The 19077-nt window shown below is 46.1% G+C and overlaps 1 protein-coding gene across 1 annotated transcript in view; it reads right to left on the reverse strand.

Moving 5' to 3' along the window:
- The window catches only part of grm6a (glutamate receptor, metabotropic 6a), a 40257-nt gene extending 22516 nt beyond the window's left edge, over positions 1-17741 (reverse strand). Inside the window, exons 1-8 of the mRNA XM_026368528.1 lie at positions 17156-17741; positions 6568-6784; positions 6345-6480; positions 6081-6235; positions 5854-5994; positions 5409-5609; positions 770-909; positions 555-677 (exon numbers count right to left, since the gene is read on the reverse strand). Coding sequence (XP_026224313.1) covers positions 555-677; positions 770-909; positions 5409-5609; positions 5854-5994; positions 6081-6235; positions 6345-6480; positions 6568-6784; positions 17156-17716 — 1674 coding nt within the window. The 5' untranslated portion in view covers positions 17717-17741. The remainder of the gene's footprint in view (positions 1-554; positions 678-769; positions 910-5408; positions 5610-5853; positions 5995-6080; positions 6236-6344; positions 6481-6567; positions 6785-17155) is intronic.
- Between the last annotated feature and the right edge of the window lie 1336 nt (positions 17742-19077).

Here is a 19077-nt window from a genome sequence, read left to right on the forward strand (position 1 = left end):
TGTCACACCTCTCTTCAGATCTTTGCATTGGCTTCCTGTGGCTGCAAGGATCAAGTTCAAAGCTCTGTCTCTTGCCTACAGAGTGGTCAACTCCACAGCTCCTTCTTATCTCAGTTCAATCATATAGGTCTCCTACCGTCCACTGCGCTCGACCGGTGAATGACCGTATTGCACCACACAGTCGACACCAAGCAAAACTCTTCAGCTCAGTGATCCCACGATGGTGGAATGAGCTGGCTAACTCTGCCCGCTCAGCCACCTCACTTGCAATCTTTAAAAAAACTGCTGAAAACAGAACTCTTCCGCATCTTCCTTTGCACTTGCACAAAAACATCAACAAAAAAAAAAAAAACATTTTTCTGCTTTTCTACTGGCATCTCTTGAAAAAGAAACACTTTTTTGATAGCACTTTGCTTTGATGTTTTTTCTCCTTGACTTAGATTTTGTTTGCTTGCCTTGTTCCTCACTTGTAAGTAAGTCGCTTTGGATAAAAGTGTCTGCTAAATGACTAAATGTAAATATTAGTTGAGTGCTGTCTGTGTGGATGTTTGTACCTCACAGTGCCAGCAGCAGGGAACGCCCTTGACCATCTTCTTCCTCTCACCCGGTTTACAGGGAAAACTACAGATGGATTCTGGGACTGATTTATCTCCTCCTGACCACTGCATCTCCTCCACCTGATAGACAGAGAAAGGAGAAGAGACAAGGCTAGAAACTTGAAATGTAAAAGCCAGTAGTAATTTTCTGTTTTATCCAAAAAGCCTTTTACGTTGAGTCTCAGGTTATTGGTCCACTGGCCAATGACATGGTACCCAGGGTGGCTGTGATTGGTCATCTGAAACTGAAAGATGTCGTAGCGACCTGGAGCATCTCCGTTCTCATTGAACACAACACTTGTCCCTGCACTTCCTGTTGGACACAAAGAGACAGACAAGTGCTTAAGAGAAAGGAAGAAAGAATGCTTTCTTTGTCTTTGTACAGGTTTCTGAATCGCATACAGTAAAACAATCAACTGATCGAAGGTTAGGGTTACGATTTCTTTTACCTGGCAAACATCGAACTGGTACAGTCCATTCAGCTCTGTTTGGATTTGGTTCAACAAGCTGCTTTCTGTAGAACATTCTATTAGACCTATCTGCAGCCTTTGACACTGTGAACCATCAGATTCTCGTGACTGCACTCTCTGACTTGGGCATCTCTGGATCAGCTCTAGCCTGGCTTCGGTGTTACTTGCCTGAACGAACCTTCAAGGTATCCTGGCAGTGGCGTGATTCTGACTCTCATAACCTCTCCACCGGTGTACCACAGGGCTCAGTCCTTGGTCCTCTTCTTTTTTCCATCTATACTTCCTCTCTAGGTTCTATCATCCATTCACATGGCTTTTCCTATCACTGCTATGCGGACGACACACAGCTCTCTGCCTGTCTCTCTGACCTCTCTGCTTGGATGAGAGAAATACATTGTCAGCTTAATATCTCCAAGACTGATGTTCTAGTCCAGGGGTCACTAACAAGGCGGACCGCGGTCCGGATCCGGACCCAGACCCAGAAGCTGTCCTATACGGACCCGGAGCTACAGACCCAACCGAACGTTTTGATTCCAAATCTAGCGGGGCACCTTCATTTTAATCGGCGCAGCTATTGCAATCTTTACGGTAGTTATTTAGTGGACGCGAGAACGCACTGGCCAATTGAATGCGAGTTAAGCCATCCCACGTGACCTCACTTAGCCAATCAATTCTGTGAATCACAGGCGGTAAAATTAGCGACGCAACAGTAGATGAGAGAAAGTTCAAGGTTGGAAAGGAATTAATAAACAAAGACGGTGATAACAGAGAGACAGAGAGGAGAGATATACAGACGACAGAGAGAAGAGATACAGACGGCAGAAAGGAGAAAGTTGATAAAAGGACGGTGAGACTGAAAAAGGAAGAGATAAATATAAAAATGTCCAAAAAGAGAAAAGTGGACAGTGAAAATAGAGCTTGAAATCCAGAATAGACAGACTCCTCTCTGCTCTTTAAATTTTAGTTGAATACCCCTGTTCTAGTCTTTCCTGCCAGATGTTCGACACAACACAACATCAGTATCAACATTGGATCTGCGGCGATTGTCCCAGCTAAGACGGACAGAAATCTGGGGGTCATCATCAATGACCAATTGACCTTCACGGAACACATTGCCTCAGTCTCTGGGTCTTTTTGCCCTCCACAACATCAGAAAGATCAGTCCCTACCTCTCGGAGTACACGACCCAACTCATTGTACAGGTGTTGATCATCTCTCGTCTTGACTACTGCAATGCACTGCTGATGGGGTCACCGGCATCCACGACCAAACCCAGATGATCCAAAATGCAGCAGCACGCCTTATTTTCAATCACCCAAAAAGGTCTCATGTCACACCGCTCTTCAGATCTTTGCATTGGCTTCCTGTGGCTGCAAGGATCAAGTTCAAAGCTCTGTCTCTTGCCTACAGAGTGGTCAACTCCACAGCTCCATCTTATCTCAATTCAATCATTCAGGTCTACATCCCGTCCCGTCCACTGCGCTCGACCGGTGAACGACGTCTGGTGGTACCAGCACCACACAGTCGACACCAAGGAAAACTGTTCAGCTTAGTGATCCCACGATGGTGGAATGAGCTGCAGAACTCTGCACGCTCAGCCACCTCACTTGCAATCTTTAAAAAACTGCTGAAAACAGAACTCTTCTGCATCTTTCGTTGCACTTAAAACAAACAAAAAAAACCAAAAACAAAACACAAACATTTTTCTGCTTTTTGTTCTTACATCTCTTGAAACAAAAACACTTTTTTGATAGCACTTTGCTTTGATGTTTTTTCTCCTTGACTTAGATTTTGTTTGCTTGCCTTGTTCCTCACTTGTAAGTTGCTTTGGATAAAAGTGTCTGCTAAATGACTAAATGTAAATGTGCAGCTGTCCCAAACAATTTCACCATAATCATTATTATCACTGGTACCTGTGTAGAGCTGTTACAGAGCCTAAACTGGTCTGGATACAGTAAAAAAAAGAGCAGACCTTTTCCACTTCGTGAAGCCCTAAAGGACATGTTTTTTTTCCACATGTGCAACTGAAACCAGTTCTTTCAAAATTAATTCAATGTCTTCTAGAATCGGATTTTATTACACTGACAAATGTGACGCTCTGAATCTTAACATGATCATTTTGGAATATTAAATATTCCAAAATTATTGAACTTTAGTACTTAAAATTCAGCTGCATATTGGTTCAGACCTAAGGAATACCCAAATCTCCAAACATCCAGCAGCTGTTTTCTGCTGCATTGATAAAGACCAGGAGATGTTCAGAGAAGGTATCTACAGTTGCTCATGGGTTTGTCCTGGTGGAGTTTAACAGCAACCAGCTAAAGATCCAAACTCACAGAGACAGAACAGGAACACAGGAGACTGTCTTTAAACTTTAATATACAAGAAATGACTGAGAACAATCTGAAATTCAAATGCATGTATGTCCATACTGGTGATATTTAGTCTGTTTTTATCCAATAACTCACAAATGGGAAAAAATATATTTAGCTTGGTTCCACACATAAAGTTAGATTCTGTGTTTTTTATATGCCTCCTTTTGTGCAGAAATGATTCAACACTAAATAAAAAACTGTTTTTGTTCTTCCTCACAGTGCAGAGTGTTTTAAGCAGCTGCTCACTTTAATTATTAACACAGAGCAACACATGGAGTCCTCAGAGGAAACATGTAAAGTGCATTAACTTGCTAACTCTGTGTCTCACACTAAAAAAACAACATAGCTGCGGCTCAGATCTCAACCATGAATGGGTCGAAATGTCCAAATATTCACCTAATCGGTATTTATTTTGGAAATAGATTACCTTAAAATCATGTTTTATCTAAATACGAACTGAAAATGACAAAGAAAGATTTTTATTCAGCTCTGAGATCAAGAACTCAAACCACAATAGTGAGGAGGCGAAGACCGTGCTCCCACACCACCATGCACATTATGACCCTGTTTCAGGAAGTTTCAGGTCTGGTCTGACCTCTAGGTGCTGGGTTGCAGGCCTCAGCCTCAGCCTCAGTCCTGGTCCATGGGATCTCTTTGATCCAGTTCATCTGAGGCCAAACCTTCCAAAATACACCAACATCTAAATAAGAACACACCTACTGAACTGATGAAATATTGAGATGCAGAAAATGATTCATTTAGAGACAGCGAGACAGACAGGTTTCAGAGCTTGCAGCTCTAGCGGGGACAAATGAATCCTCACAGTCTTCAGCTACTACAAATTTTCATCTTTATAAAATATGGATTTGATGAATCTGGTACAGTTCATTCACCCATTTGCACACACACTCTCAGACCAATGGCAGACCTGACTCACAGGGGGCAACTTAGGATTCAGTATCAAGCCCAAGGACACTTTGGCATGTGACACGAAGAGCCAGGAATTAAACCACCATTCCTATGATTGGTAGACGACTGCTCTACTTTCTGATCCACAGCCCTCCCCAACTGGATGTATTGGTGAATCCAGTTTTGTCTCCCCTTTAGATGCCATGCCAATTCAAGTTCAAGAGTTTGTCAGAGTTTTTCTACCATTGCCCAAAAATGTACTGTTCAGGTCAACACATTTTCTCTCAGCAGGAACCAGCCTGGGCCCGGCCATGTCTACCTCTGATGATTTTTAATAGGCCTAAGCCTAAGCCTGATCCCTGAGGCTAACTAAAGGTCCTTCTCCTAAATTCCTTCCACAGCTGAATTGTTTACTTCTGTGAAACAATTCTGTGCAGAAGTTGCAGTCTTCCAGAACCTCTTATGTATCAGGGGTCTCCTGGAACAACTAAACCTTAAAACCCTCTCTGCCTGTATCTAGAAGTCAGTGGTTGGTAGCTTCCACAACAGGTGCAGACCACCATCTGACCACAACTCAACTACTTCTACTAGTAGTTGCGAAAAAATGAAAAGATGATAAGAGAAAAAGTACTTTTTGATTCTGTTGATATTTTATGGAGCCCCTAAAGGTATGGGCAAAAAATGTTTTTTTAACATTTTACATTTACATTTACATTTAGTCATTTAGCAGACGCTTTTATCCAAAGCGAATTACTTACAAGTGAGGAACATGGCAAGCAAACAAAATCTAAGTCAAGAAGAAACAACATCAAAGCAAAGTGCTATCAAAAATGTTTCTGTTTCAAGAGATGTGAGAACGAAAGAGTAGAAAAGTTGTAGTTTTTTTTTGCAAAGGAAGATGCGGAAGAGTTCTGTTGACTGACTTTGTCCATGTTCCTATAGGGCAGTGCTTCTCAAAACAACAGAACAGTAACAGAAAATAATTGAGAAGCAATGTGTACGAAGTGTACATTCCAAAATTGTTTAATGTTGATTTTTATGTTTGGATGTTTTCTTACCATTGAAGTTCACAGCTCTGATGTAGTTGAGCAGCAAGCGACCTTCGACAGGATCCATGTTGCTGCAGACTCCAAAGCTGCCTGGACACAAATCCTGGTGCATGTTGTGCAGAGCGTGAGCAACAGCATAAACCGCATCAATCACAAATTGAACTTTACCTTCCTGTTCATAGGATGAGTCCCGGCCGATCCTCTCATTACCTGCAGGGAGATACAGCCTCACATGGTCCCACTTCAGCATATAATAATAAAATGTTAATGATGAAATAAAAACCATGAGCACATACCATATTACCTTTTTGCTTATAAAATAGGTGTGTATGAAATATGCTACATACTAGGCCTTCTATGTGTTTCTCTTTGTTGTCACATGTTATTACAAATGATAATACTAATATTATTAGTTTCTATACCGCCCCACCAAGATGTAGATAGATGTAGATACCTGTGCACTTCTTCTTGTCAGGGTCCAGTTTGATTCCAGGTCGGGTAAGTTTACACCTAAAGTCATCCTCCCAGAACTCTGCAAACCAGATGTTCCTGCGGTTGTTCTGCAGAGAGCGAGACATGAAGTACTGGTCGAAGCCTGAAGAACAAATATAAATGTGAGGTTGTTCTCTGGTCTGGTGGTTGTTCTCAGACGACTTTGGATGTTTCTCTGGTTTAGTTTACCATCTATTGAAGCCCGTTTTGGCAGTATGGTGACGGCACCCTCAGCAACATCTTCCAGTTCTGTAATAGGAGAACTCTTTGCTCCCCAGCTGTCTGACCCCACAAAAAGGAAGTGACCCGTCAGGTTTGCACGCTCTGCTGCCTCCAGGACACGCCTACCAGAGAAGAGTAGAGTCAGAGTCATGCTACCAAACAAAAACACACTAGACCTAAAGGAAGGTCTGGACTGTCAAATGGGGATGCTGAGCTGTGGTCAGTTTTTACTTGATGTCATCCTCGTTGGCAAAAATGATCACTCCTCTGGCATTACTCGTCTCCATCAGACGTTTGATGATCTTATCAAACTCTCCAGATGTTGGTTCGCGAGGAATCTTTACTGACTGAGCGATACACACACCCCCTGACAGAAAGACAGACAGGTACAGTAATACCTATGACAGACAAGAAGGACCAGAACAGAACAGACCAGACCAGAACCTGAACATACCAGCTTCTCTGGAGATCTGCATGAAGGCTTCAACTCCACTCTCTCCATAGTTACCCTCAGAGGCCAGCGTGGAGACGTAGTTCCAGCCCAGAGCTTTGACAATGTCCAGCATGGCCTGAGCCTGGTATGAGTCTGGAGGAACCACCCGAGAGAAGAAGTCATAGCGGTTGTTATCGCTGAGCTCTGGAGCTGTGGACGCATAGCTCACCTGGGGGATCTGTACAGCAGATCAATAATCAGGGTGCAATGATTAGTCATTAATTGTTGACTATTTGGTAACTTCACAGAATGTGTTTGAGCCTAGATGCAATTGCCTGAGTGTCTGCACACATTATCCAAAAATTCCCATGGTAATCCCACTGCACTTCTAGAGTTTCCAAATGATATTAGACCAAATTTCATTGATACAAATGTGTCATGGTTCCAGCCTCGTTGCTGCCAGTGCTTCCTGCTGTGCTTTTATTTTGGCAGCCTTCTGTTTCCCTTTCCCGGTATGGTCACATGCACTCACCTGATTGGTTACACCTGCTTTCCCCTGGAGTATAAATACCGGCCTGCTCACCTGTTTCCCCTGCCAGATAGTTTGTTCTAAAACCCCGGACACTATCCCGCATTTCCTTGGACTGATTTGGTTTGGATTTTTCGGACTCTGCCTGTTCTGGACCCCGTCTCTTGCCTGACCCCCTGGTACTGTGAGTTCTGTTCTTTCCCTGTCTTTCCCCCTGCTCACGGTACCAGAACTGTACCTCCTGTCTGATGCCCTTTCCCGGACCTGTACCCCTTTACCCTGGCTACCCTGGATTCCCCCTCGTTGGACCAGCCTGTCCTGACCCTGCTTCCCCTCTGGTCCAGTGAGTTTACCCTGTGGTCTGTTCTCTCCCTTGTTGTTCCCTTCCCTGCTCTGTTTTGGTTTGGATTTCCCTGTGTATCGACCTGGATTGTCTCACTGTTGTGGATTTTGCCTGTTGGATTTACCCCTGAACTGCCTTTTGTGTATGACCTGGATTACCCTCGACCTCTGAGTTAGCCCTGTGGACTATTTCTTCGTGGTAATTGTGTGACTGTCCTGAACTTTCTCCATTTTGTCCATGTGCTCTCTGTTGGTCGGCCATCTTGGTCTTGACGTCACTTCCGGTTTTCACCCAGTCCACCATAATCACCCGACGTCATCTCTTTGCATCTGGTGACTGTTTCATCCAATTCATTAACTTACCGTGTTCTGTCACTACAAATAAAGATTCGAAACCTAGTCCTGTCCTGTCATATCTCTGGCCATGGAGTCCATCCGGCAGCTCATGACAGAACTATCTGGCCACAAAATGGACTCCGTCAGAGACCTGGCCTGGGGGGGACTTACCTACCCGCCCAGCTACCAGGAGGAGTACTCGTACCTGGACGAGGATGATTACCTGGATTCTCCATATTACGGTACACGTCTGGCCATTGCCCCAAAACCAGTCAGTTACATTAAATCCCGATACCTGCGGCGTTTCCGCCAGAAGCGGCGGAATCTCCAGGCCACAGCTCCAGCTTCAGTACCTGCCTCCGCAGCTGCGCCAGCCACAGCTCCAGCTTCAGTACCTGCCTCCGCAGCTGCGCCAGCGTCAGCTTCAGTACCTGCCTCCGCAGCTGCGCCAGCGTCAGCTTCAGTACCTGCCTCCGCAGCTGCGCCAGCGTCAGCTTCAGCTTCAGTACCTGCCTCCGCAGCTGCGCCAGCGTCAGCTTCAGCTTCAGTACCTGCCTCCGCAGCTGCGCCAGCGTCAGCTTCAGCTTCAGTACCTGCCTCCGCAGCTGCGCCAGCGTCAGCTTCAGCTTCAGTTCCGGCCACGGCGGCTGCACCAGCTTCAGTTCCTGTCACGGCGGCTGCACCAGCTTCAGTTCCTGTCACGGCGGCTGCACCAGCTTCAGTTCCTGTCACGGCGGCTGCACCAGCTTCAGTTCCTGTCACGGCGGCTGCACCAGCTTCAGTTCCTGTCACGGCGGCTGCACCAGCTTCAGTTCCTGTCACGGCGGCTGCACCAGCTTCAGTTCCTGTCACGGCGGCTGCACCAGCTTCAGCTTCAGCTTCAGTTCCGGCCCCCGCAGCTGCTCCTGCAACAGTCACAGTTCCTGTCACCGCAGCTGCTCCTGCCTCAGCCTCAGTTCCTGTCACCGCAGCTGCTCCTGCCTCAGCCTCAGTTCCTGTCACCGCAGCTGCTCCTGCCTCAGCCTCAGTTCCTGTCGCCGCAGCTGCCTCAGCCTCAGTTCCTGTCGCCGCAGCTGCCTCAGCCTCAGTTCCTGTCGCGCAGCTGCCTCAGCCTCAGTTCCTGTCGCCGCAGCTGCTGCCTCAGCCTCAGTTCCTGTCGCCGCAGCTGCCTCAGCCTCAGTTCCTGTCGCCGCAGCTGCCTCAGCCTCAGTTCCTGTCGCCGCAGCTGCCTCAGCCTCAGTTCCTGTCGCCGCAGCTGCCTCAGCCTCAGTTCCTGTCGCCGCAGCTGCCTCAGCCTCAGTTCCTGTCGCCGCAGCTGCCTCAGCCTCAGTTCCAGTCGCCGCAGCTGCCTCAGCCTCAGTTCCAGTCGCGCCGCAGCTGCCTCACCCAGTTCCAGTCGCCGCAGCGCCTCAGCCTCAGTTCCAGTCGCCACAGCGGCTCCCGCAACAGCTCCAGTTCCGGCCTCCACCACCGCAGCTGTTCCAGTCACAGTCTCGGTTCCTGTCATCTTGGCGGACGTCGCTCCCGCTCCTGTCATCATGGTGGACGTCGCTCCCGCTCCTGTCATCATGGCGGACGTCGCTCCCGCTCCTGTCATCATGGCGGACGTCGCTCCCGCTCCTATCATGGCTACTGTGTCTGCTGATCCTGCGGTCTGTGTTGCGGCCACCGCCTTGACACCTGTCCAATCCCCGGGCTTGCCTAGATCAAGAGGATTGACACTGTTCCTCCCGGCTCCTGCTCCTGCTCACGTCGCCCCAGCGGCTCCTGCTCCTGCTCACGTCGCCCCAGCAGTTAAACCACAATTACTAGAAATGACCACATCTTCTCTAACTCCTAAGTTAAGCTCCTTAGGTTTGACACAACCATCATTAGACTGATCGAGGACGAAGACCAGTCTGCAGACAGACAAGAACTGGCATGGCTACGATCCTCTTAGCAGAGGATCTTCAGCTCAACCTATCCAAGACAGAAGTTCTTGTCTTCCCAGCCAGACCTTCAATAAAACACAACATCAGCATATATCTGCTCCATAGCACCTACACCCACCTGGACAAGCCTGGGGGTATAGCTAACCGCCCACAGTACGCCCACCTGCAGGACTGTGTGTCTGACACTGTGGTCTGTAGCACAGGTGCTCCACAGGGGACAGTTCTGTCTCCATTCCTCTTCACCCTGTACACCTCAGACTTCAGGTACAACTCAGAGTCCTGTCATCTTCAGAAGTTCTCTGATGACTCTGCAGTTGTAGGATATATTTAGTGTGGAGACATCAGAGAGTACCAGGGGGTGGTGGACAGTTTTGTGGACTAGGTGTGGACTCAACCATCTTCAACTAAACATCAGTAAAACAAAAGGAGCTGGTGATGGACTTCAGGAAATTTGGGAGTCTTGTCATCCCTCTTTATAGAGGGGGAGGAGGTGGAGGTTGTATCCGAGTACAAATACCTGGGAGTGTATTAGGACAGCAAACTGGACTGGGCTAAGAACTCAGCAGCATTGTACAAAAAGGCTCAGAACCGGATGTACTTTCTGAGGAGACTCAGGTCCTTCAACATCTGCAGCATCATGCTGCGGATGTTTAATGAGTCTGTGGTTCCAGTGTCATCTTCTATGCTGTGGTCTGCTGGGGCAGCAACATGAAGGTGGCAGACACTGACGGGCTGAAAAAACTAATCAGGAGGACTGGCTCTGTTCTGGGGGTGGAGGGCCACTGTCCTGCTTGCTTGCTTTGCAACCAGCCCTGCACTTCCAGTCTCTCATTGGCTGAACACACCTGATCCGGGTAATCAGCAGTGGGTAGGGCAGAGATAGTAGGAAAACTAGCAGGATAGTGGGTCTCAAGGACCGGGATTGGACACCAATTTAAATTTTATTTGTACTAGGCAATCGTGGAAAGGAAAAACTCCCTTTAGATGAAGAAAGCTCCAGCAGAACCAGGCTCAGAATTGGCAGTCATCTGCCTCAACTAGAGATTCTCGTGTCTCATAGTCTGATCTTCAGGTGCATTTTGATAAACTTTTACTGAGGAGTGGTTTCCGTCTGGCCACTCACTGAGTTTGAATCAAGATTCAAAAGACTTTGTTAATCCCAGAGGGAAATTGTTTTGCCTCATTACAGTTGTTCTCAACACAGACAGAAAGAAAGGGAACCACAACCAGGAAAGAGCCAACACCAACATAAATACAGAATAACATCAATACAGAGAACTATATACACAATATGAAAGATGGATGAAAATAGGTCTATATTTATAGTCCATGGTGGAATGACAGCTATTATAAGACAGAAATTGTCAGTTCCCCCACCGCTTACAGAGGGGGGAGGAATTGTAGAGATTGATGGCCACAGGTAGAAAGGACCTCCTGTGATTCTCTGTGGAGCACTTAATGTTAATAAGTCTTTGGCTGAATGTGCTCCTCTGTCCAGCCAACACACTGTGCAGTGGGTGAGAGATATTGTCCAGGATTCAGAGGAGTTTGTACAGCATCCTCCTCTCAGCTACAACATATAGAGGGTCCAACCCTAACCCTACCCTAACCCTAACCACCCCCAGAACAGAACCAGCCCTCCTGATCAGTTTGTTCAGCCTGTTAGTGTGTCCGCCCCAGCAGACAACAGCATAAAAGATGACACTGGAACCACAGACTCAAAACATCTGCAGCATGGTGCTGCAGAAGTTGAAGGACCTCCTCAGAGAGTGTATCCGGCTCTGAGCCTTTTTGTACAGTGCTGCTGAGTTCCTAGTCCAGTCCAGTTTGTTGTCCCAAGTACAGTCTGTCATGATTCCAGCCTTGTTGCTCCTGGTGTTGCCCCCGAGCTCTTATTTTGGCAACTTCCTGTTTCCTCTACCTGGTCTGATCACATACACTCACCTGATTGGTTACACCTGGTTTTCCCCCACAGTAGAAATACCGGCCTGCTCACCTGATTTCTCTGCCAGATAGTTTGTTCTCCTTACCTGGACACTATCCAGCGTTTCTTGTGGACTGATTTGTTTGGATTTTTCGGACTCTGCCTGATCTGAACCCCGTCTCTTGCCTGACCCCCTGGTGCTGTGAGTTCTGTTCATTCCCTGTCATTTCCCCTGCTCACAGTACCAGACCCGTACCTGTGCCTGCTTGATTCCCTTTCTTGGACCTGCACCCCTTTACCCTGTCTACCCTGAATTCCCTCTCGTTGGACCAGCCTGACCTGACCCTGCTTCCCCTCTGGTTCAGTGAGTTTTCCCTCTGTTCTGTTTTTTCCCCTGTTGTCCCCTTCCCTGCTCTGACTGCTTGGACTGCTTTTGTGCTTCGACCTGGATTATCCTTCTTTTGTGGATTTTGCCTGCCGGACCTTTCTCTGAACTGCCTTATCGTGTATGACCTGGACTACCCTCGACCTCTGAGTTTAGCCTTTGTTTGGACTGCCTTGTTCGTCACCATAGACTGTTCACCCACGCTGTGTTTTGGACTTTGGTTTTTGTCACTGTCATTGTACTTCTGCAATACTCTGTTTACACTGCTGGATACTCTTCACGGGTTGCCACCATTAACCATCTCCATTGTCCTCCATTTTGTTCCATGTGCTCGCCGTTTGTCGGCCAGCTTGGTTTTCTCATCACTTCCGGTTTCAACCCAGACCACCATACTCATCCTATGCCATCTCCCCCCATCTAGTAACTGCTGACTTCACCGATTTACTGTTGATCTGCCGTTGCAAATAAAGGTTTACTACTCAGTTCTGTCCTTTGTATCTCTGGCCATGGAGTCCTTCCTCCAGCACATGACATAGTCCCAGGTATTTGTACTTGGATATGACAGGACTCAGGATTTCCTGAAGTCCATCACCATCTCCTTTGTTTAATTGATGTTCAGTTGAAGATGGTTGAGTACACACTAGTCAACAAAACTGTCCATCACTCCCTGGTACTCTGTGATGTCTCCACCCTGAATAAATCCTACAACTGCAGAGTCATCAGTGAACTTCTGAAGATGGCAGGACTCTGAGTTGTACCTGAAATCTGAGGTGTACAGGGTGAAGAGGAATGGAGACAAAACTGTCCACCTGTGGAGCACCTGTGCTACAGACCATAGCATCAGACACACAGTTCTGCAGGTGGACGTACTGTGGGCGGTTGGTGAGGTAGTCTATGATCCAAGAAATCAGGGAGTGTTGACCTGCATGTTTTTTAATTTCTCTCCCAGCAGTGCAGGACACAGTGTTGAATACACTGGAGAAATCAAATCCCCACTATACCCCCAGGCTTGTCCAGGTGGGTGTAGGTGCTATAGAGCAGATATATGCTGATGTTGTGTTTTATTGAACGTCTGGCTGGGAAGACAAGCTTCTGTCTTGGATAGGTTGAGCTGAAGATCCTCTGCTAGGAGGAATGTGCTCCTCTGTCCTTTGGGGTTGATAGGCAAGCTGGAGGGGGTCAAGTGAGGGTTTGACCAGAGGTCGAAGGGACTCCAGGGTCAGCCTCTCAAAAGCCTTTATAATATGTGAGGTCAGAGCCACTGATCTGTAGTCATTGAAAACTTGTGGCGTCTTATTCACAGAAACCAGGCATGACTTCTTCCACCCAAGAGGAACTGTTTCCAGATGCAGGCTGAGGTTGAAGATGTGCTGGAGAACACCACATAGCTGAGGAGCACAGACTTTCAGCACCCTTGGGCTGACTCCATCTGGACCTGCAGCTTTTGTGGGGTGAAACCTGTTCAGCTCTCTTTGCACCTGCTCAACTGAGATCATTTGAGTGGTGGCTAAGTCATGTGGGGGAGGGACTGAAGAGTGGTTAGTGAACTGCAGGGGGCTCTGTGGCTCAGCCTGGAATCAATTGAAAAAAATACTAAATTCGTTGGCACGGACCACAGTCTCCACAGTCGCCTAGCTCCTGGACTTGTAGCCCTCATGCCCCTCTATACGTCCCTGGTGTTGTTTTGCTGAAGGCTTTGTTCCAGTTTCCTCCTGTAAGCCTCCTTCCCCTCCCTGATCCTGACAGACAGCAGTCTCTGTACCCTCTTTGCTGCCTCCCTGTCTTCTGACCTGTATGCCTTCTTTCTGTTATTCAGGATGGCTTTGATGTCCCGAGTGACCCAGGGCTTGTTGAAAAGCAGCAAATCATTTTTGTGGGTACATGGGTGTCCACACAGAAATTTATGTAATCAGCAATGCAGTCTGTCAGTACATCAGTGTCCTCACCGTGAGTCTTCCAATCTGTTTGCCTGAATAGCTCACTTTAGGAAGAGTCCTGGTGGTTCCAATCTTATTCCATTTACAGATGATGGAGGCCACTGTGCTCATTTGAACCTTCAATGCTGCAGAAATATTTCTGCACCCTTCCCCAGATCTGTGCCTCAATACAATCCTGTCTCAGCAGTCTACAGACAATTCCTTGGACTTCATGTTTTTGATTGTGCTCTCTCTATGTACTGTTAACTGTGGCACCTTATATAGACAGGTGTATGCCTTTCCAAATCCAAGTATTCACCACAGCCATTTCCATCCTTTGAAGTCTACCAACATCTCTCCTTGTGATGGAGCAAACCTGTCCATCACAATCTCATCACCTCGGTTTTCTTCACCAACACGTCCATTAAAATCTGCACCAATCACTACTCTCTCACCTCTGGGGATGCTCTGCATCACATCATCTAACTCAAACAGGACATTTACATCTGCACTATAATACAAACAGAACAAACAGAGGGTGTTAGTCCTGAGGCACCTGAAGAACCTAAACTTGCCACAGACAGTGTTGATCCATCATTGTTCCTTTGGACAGATTCAGTTTGACCAAATGGAAATTACGCATCTTGTTTCACAAGCACTCAAACTACACACACCAGTGGGTTCTCTCTGTCTCTAAATAATAATAATAATAATTTACAGCCCCAACTGGGGCCCTTTCCTCATCCTTTGGTCAGAGCTCTGGGTCAAATTCAGCACTGGTCAAACTGGAAACACTGCTGAATTTGTAAACACACACACAGACACAGGATTAGAGTTGTGTAACAGGCTGAATGTGTGTCAGAGCTTTAAAAACAATCACATTAACACAGCACTGTGTGTTTGTGTGTGTGTCTGTGTAGATTAATGAATGACTCCACATTAACAAGCTCCTAAAAGCAGAATTCATTATGAATTATCTTCATCATCATCATCATCATCATGGTGGTTCAGCGGAGTGCAACAAACATGAACATCAGCTATTCTGTTCTGGATCCTTCTGACAACAGAGACACGGTGGGAGGAGGATTCACATATTAAAAGAGTGCAAGGAAGAGTTAACCCAGAAAAAACGTCTTTCTCTGTGGTTTGGAAATGAGTCAGCAGCAAATCAAATATCAGTGATTTGTAAGTTGTTTCACAACCTGAACCAAAAAAGGAGGAAAACCTAATGAATCCATTCACAAACAGCAGCAAAATGGGGAGACGATGAGACAAACTGCATCAGTGGTTCTTGATAGAAACACTGGAACCGGCACAGACATGATGCTGATCAAAATGTTGATGAGGATTTAATAGAATCATAAAACATAAACCCTCGATACAACATGCTGAGAAGTTAATGTTTCATTCGCTTTGTATTTTTTCACCTGTTTACTTGTTTTACCATTTTACAGTGTTAAGTTAAAACAAGTCAATTTTCAGTTTAACTTCCGTTACTAGTATCAGTAAACAACCCAAGATTTCAACAGTTGCCATACTCACTCAATGAACCCTCCCTCAACTCCTCACCCTTTACAGTTCAGGTTTTTCTTGGCTTCTTCAGCAGTAAAACAGATATTAGGCACAAAATCAGCTTTCCCCCCTCCTTTTTTTTTTAAAGAACAAGTTGAGCATTATGTTGGATCCCAGATTGACTCCAACAAATCTTTTCAATCGACAAGCGGGTGATAGTTTCTAAACCTCCAACTTGTACTCTTTATCTTCTACCAGCTACACTGTATAAAGATCTTTGACCAGTTTTGCGATGCGACATACTAAATATTGTTAATTTATCACTTCCAGCAAGTGTTGTCCCCACTAGCTTTAAAGCTGCTGTGGTTAAACCGTAATTGAAGAAACAACACTTTGTTCCAATTCTCTAATTTAGGAAAGGGTTGCAGCTGAACAGCTTACAGCTCACATATCTAACAGTAATCTTTTGGAAACTTTTGGAAACTTTTCCCGACTGCTTTCAAGTCCTGTAACTTATTACTAAAGTAGTAAACAATATATTGCTAAATTTGGATTCCAGTTCCAAGTGTGCTTCTTTTACTGGACAGAACACTATAGATTACTGTGTACTCCTAGCGTGACTCAAAAATAAATTTGGTGTTTCCCAGTTAGTTCTCATTTGGCGAAAATCCTGCTTGTCTGAAATAAAACAGTTTGTTATAATAATTTCACATCAATGTGAAATATGGAGTGCTCCAGGAATTGGTTCTTGGTCCTCTTGTGTTTTCTCATTATATTTCACCAATCGGCCAAATTAATTTCAGCTTGATGGTGTGACAGCACTTCTTGTCTCAGCTGTCTTGTAGGCAGTTCTTTGACAGGAAGTCATTATTGTCTTTGCTCCTCCTCCAAGCATATAAGCAGGTTGATTTAGCCATTTTTCTCTCTCTCTCTCTCTCTCTCTCTGGGCATTTGGTTTGTGATTTGGCCTAAGTTTACTTTGTTTTTCATTTCACTTAATTTTTACGCACATCTATAAACTCACTACACCACAGATGTTGCAGATTAGCACATTGTACAATTTCTTTACTTGATTTGTGTTAAGTTAAATAAATAATTTCATTTAAATGTCATCTGTGGTCCTCTTCTATTTGTCCTTCCTTTGAGCCAGGTTGTGACAACAGTCAAAAATCTTGGAGTTACATTTAATCCTGTACTCTTTTGAAAGCACATTAAAGACCATCATGCATATCTGTCCCCTTTCTGCTGTTTTTAACAAACCTCTATTTTAATAATCTAATAATCTGCTGAAAACAGAAACACAGTCATTAAAAGCTTTCACTGAAGAGACTCAGTCATCCAGAAACAACCATTAATCCAACAACCAGGCGGCTCCATCCACTCTCTGTCAGTCTCTGGTCTGGATTTTGTCTCTATTGACCATCTACCATCCAGTTTTTTCCTCTGCCCCGAGATCAGACTGATTGACTGACTGGTTTTCTGCTCACTCTCAGTCTAGGATAAGTTCTGCCTGAAAGGCTAAATGTAGAGATGCAAAACCCATAAGATCAGGTTCAAAAACCCTTTAAAGGTCAGAATTAATAGAGCAAGAGGGGCCACAAGTAAAACTATTAACACATTTAGATCTCGCACTGATCAGAGCAGACCAGACCTGGAACATAAACTGGGCCGAAGTCACAGGTCAAACACTAAACAACCACAAATCAGACACCAACCCAAACCCTGTGAGATTACCTCAAACAGCCGCAGGATGTTGGCCACCATGATGGACACGGAACTGGCTGATGCCCCAATCACTGCCACCACCCGCTCCGGTTTGCGGATGATGGGTGGCTCGCCACTGGAACAGCGGATGTCAGATGTGTCTTTCTGGATCAGCGCCTGCACAAAGGTGAGCGACTGCTCCAGGGCGTAGGTATCTCTGGAGCAGGTATCTAGGATCCGGGCCCCCAGAGTGATGTTGGGAAGCAGTTCGGGGTCACTGTTGATCTGGTCCAGCGTGTACAACATGGCCTCCATGCGATGGATCCCTTTCTCCTTCTTCAGCTCTCCACAGGGTAGACCATGGGGGCCGCGGGCGTGGATGGGGAACAGGCCTCCAAGAGTGATGTCACCAGGGATCTTTATAGAATGAGGGTGGAAGTGCTGGTGGGAAGCGCTGACCTGGACCTCCTGTCCACCAATCCAGAACCAGAGAGGAAACATGAGGTGGGTCCACAGGGTCCCAATCCCAAGCGAAACGTCACGGTAATGGAAGTGGGGAAAAGGCATGGGGGTGGGGCTTGATGATGTCATACTCAGGTGATATTCAGCTGAGAGTTTTCATCCTGCTGGGAAAACCTGAGGAGACATCAACAAAATCAGGTCCGTGATCTGATTGGCTGTAGCAGAGAAACAAAAACATGAAATTCAAACGAGCAGCTGTGTACAGTAAATGTTAACATACTGTATGTGTCTGTGTCAGAGCTCAGATTTCTGACCCATAATTCCTCTGGGTGATGTAAAATCCCTTAGAAACCAGAGGTAAAGATGTTAGAACCTGCAGACGGGTTCTACAGGTAAATGGTCTGCACTTACATAGCACTCAAGCACTATAGGTACTAAAAGCGCTTTTACACTGCATCTCCCTCACTCACTCACACACACACACACACACACACACACACACACACACACACACACACACACACACCGATGGCAGAACCAGAACCTATCAGTGAAAACACGAGGTCAGACATTTTTATTACAAAAATGAAAAAAACATATTTGGATTTTAGCTGGATGTAAAAACACTTTTAACAGTTAAAGATTCTGAACAACGAGTTGAACTTCACACCGATTTCTCTGTGTTGCTTTCACTCATGGACCCGCTCGGATTTAACTGGTTTAGTTCTGTGAATCAGTGAATCAGAGCCGGACTTACCGCCTCCACCGTCCGATCTCGGTTCTGAACCCGCTCAGCTCCGCTGCCGCCGGTAAAGTCTTCGCTTCGCTGGTCCCGGTGAGACGTGAAGCTCCGGTTGAGCTCCACCAATCAGCGGAGCACTCAACACCTGTCTCTCTGTAACAGTCTCTCTCTTTGCACCTGTCTGTCTGCTTAATTAAAACGTGCACATTAATGTTCTGCTGTGTGGGCTTCCTTGTTTGTCTGTGTTTGTGGGACCAGGTTTAGTTTTACACCCCATATGTCAAAGTCAAGGCCCGCGGGCCACATCCGGCCCGGCGTGTAATTATATCTGGCCCGCGAGATCATTTCTATATTATTGTTATTAATGGCCCGACGATATGAAGCGCTGGTAACACAATAAACTACAGATCCCATAATGCAGCGCTTCAGCTGCCTTGCCGAACACATTCCACGTTAATCAAGTTTAGTTTATGATGCTGCAAGTTATTATGAAGCTGGTCCTCAGGATGCCAAGTAATGTTGAACCATATCGTTACAACGGTGTTCACAAATACGCACTTTGCTGATCAACTGAGTTCTCAAGGAGCTTTGGTGACTTTGACGAACAAGAAAATCATTTTGCCGTCGATTTGGAAACTTCACCTGTGCAGATTCAGATGGAGCTGATTGAGCTGCAGTGTAATGACTGAAGGTAAAGTAGGACACTGCAGGACCCGCACAGTTTATTCACTCCATTCCCTCAGAAATG

This window comes from Anabas testudineus, chromosome 7 (assembly GCF_900324465.2).
Source record: "Anabas testudineus chromosome 7, fAnaTes1.2, whole genome shotgun sequence".
NCBI classification, from domain to species: Eukaryota; Metazoa; Chordata; class Actinopteri; order Anabantiformes; family Anabantidae; genus Anabas; species Anabas testudineus.